This window comes from Camellia sinensis, chromosome 3 (genome assembly GCF_055761805.1).
Source record: "Camellia sinensis isolate YWXY chromosome 3, ASM5576180v1, whole genome shotgun sequence".
Lineage (NCBI taxonomy): Eukaryota > Viridiplantae > Streptophyta > Magnoliopsida > Ericales > Theaceae > Camellia > Camellia sinensis.
In genome coordinates, this window is record NC_138963.1 from 178,713,550 (window position 1) to 178,715,085 (window position 1,536).

The following is a 1,536-nucleotide window of genomic DNA, read 5'->3' on the forward strand; positions in this document are numbered from 1 at the left end:
TGAGAGTGAGAGTGAGAGTGAGAGACAGACTGAGAGAAGATATAGTTAGTGAGTTTGATTAGGGTTGTTTTTTTTTTTGAACGATCAGATTTGAAGGAGAAAAAAAGGGGTTTTTTTGAACGGTCAGATTTAAATTTAAAAAAAAAAAGTTTTTATGCGGGCGGGTTGGGTGGGTGCGTGTCAAATCTGCAACCCGCCCTTAACCCGAAAATTAGATAAAAGCCAAACCGCACCCTACCCTAATGTGTTTGCGAAACCGCCCATACATGCGCGGTTCGGATCGGGTAGGGCGGTTTGGGCAGGTTGGATGACCCTATGGCCAGCCTTACTTCTTTCATCCTCATCCAACCATCTCATACTTCATTACAGATCATCTCAGGTAAGACTTGCCAATAAATGATACTTGTACCGCACTACTAGTCCAACTCGTATTCTTCTTACCTCCCACATAATTTAAATAGGATCCCAGATGTCATTTCAATCGAAAGTTCAATCGTCACATACATGGTGGAAATTTTAGAATTATTCATAGTTATCCTTCAGTATTAACAAAAATTCAAAAAAAATAATAATAAATTTTTAGCAACAGTTGTAGTTAATACAACTTTCATACCAATAAAAATAAAAATAACAAAGGCCCTGGACTACCTATATGGTTGCTTTCTAACTTATTTATTTGTATGTAGACAATAAGTTCCTTTTACAGTCGCATCTTTCACTCTACATACAAAACCGCTAGAGATTGATCCACATGCTGAAGATCGGGAACTTAAGAACCACCTGTTCAGGAAGTACAGTGGTTATTTGAGTAGTCTCAAGCAAAAACTATCCAAGAAAAAGAAGAAAGGGAAGCTACCTAAAGATGCCCGGCAAAAGCTACTCAATTGGTGGAAGTTACACTACAAATGGCCATACCCATCAGTACGTGCATCCTCTTCAGGCTATATTCTCAAGCTTTTCTTATGAAATTAACAGAGCATTCTAAGATAAAGATTGTGTTTGTTGAGTTATTAAAACAGATTGTTGTGATAATCTCACAGGAGAGCGAGAAGGTGGCCATGGCTGAATCAACAGGTTTGGACCATAAACAAATTAATAACTGGCTCATCAACCAAAGGAAACAACACTGGAAACCTTCTGAAGATATGCAATTTATGGTAATGGATGGACTTCATCCTCAGAATGCAGCTCTCTATGTTGAAGGACACTACATAGGTGAAGGTCAAGGTCCTTACAGACTAGGGCCATGAGAAACAAGAAAATGCTATTCATAAACGATTTTTTTACTTTTTTTTTTTTACCAATAGACACAATGGTAGTGTGTCACACGAATATTCTGTTGTGCGTGTCTCATTACATTTGTGTCTAATGTTAAGAAAATTTGGTAAGAAATTCATTTATGTATAATAGTATTACTTGTGAAGAAATAATCAAAACCAACGATTTTGAGCGATGGCTCGTGCAGGGACACCATATTGTTTTAGTCATTACTAGGCTTCGGCAGGGGATCTGTTAACTAATGCCATGTGATTGTTA

The 1,536-nt window shown here is 37.6% G+C and overlaps 1 protein-coding gene across 1 annotated transcript; it reads left to right on the top strand.

The window, feature by feature from the left end:
- Positions 1–315: 315 nt before the first annotated feature.
- LOC114293139 (homeobox protein knotted-1-like 4) lies at positions 316–1,250 on the top strand. The gene is made up of 3 exons (XM_082918643.1): positions 316–379; positions 707–921; positions 1,020–1,250. The coding sequence occupies exons 1-3, from the start codon at positions 316–318 to the stop codon at positions 1,248–1,250; spliced, it is 510 nt and encodes a 169-aa protein (XP_082774769.1).
- Positions 1,251–1,536: the final 286 nt, after the last annotated feature.

Coding starts and splice junctions, on each gene's coding strand:
- LOC114293139 (XM_082918643.1), top strand. CDS start 316: ATGGCCAGCCTTACTTCTTTCATCCTCATCCAACCATCTCATACTTCA. Junction 380..706: donor TTCATTACAGATCATCTCAG/GTAAGACTTGCC, acceptor TTCCTTTTACAG/TCGCATCTTTCACTCTACAT. Junction 922..1,019: donor ACAAATGGCCATACCCATCA/GTACGTGCATCC, acceptor TTATTAAAACAG/ATTGTTGTGATAATCTCACA.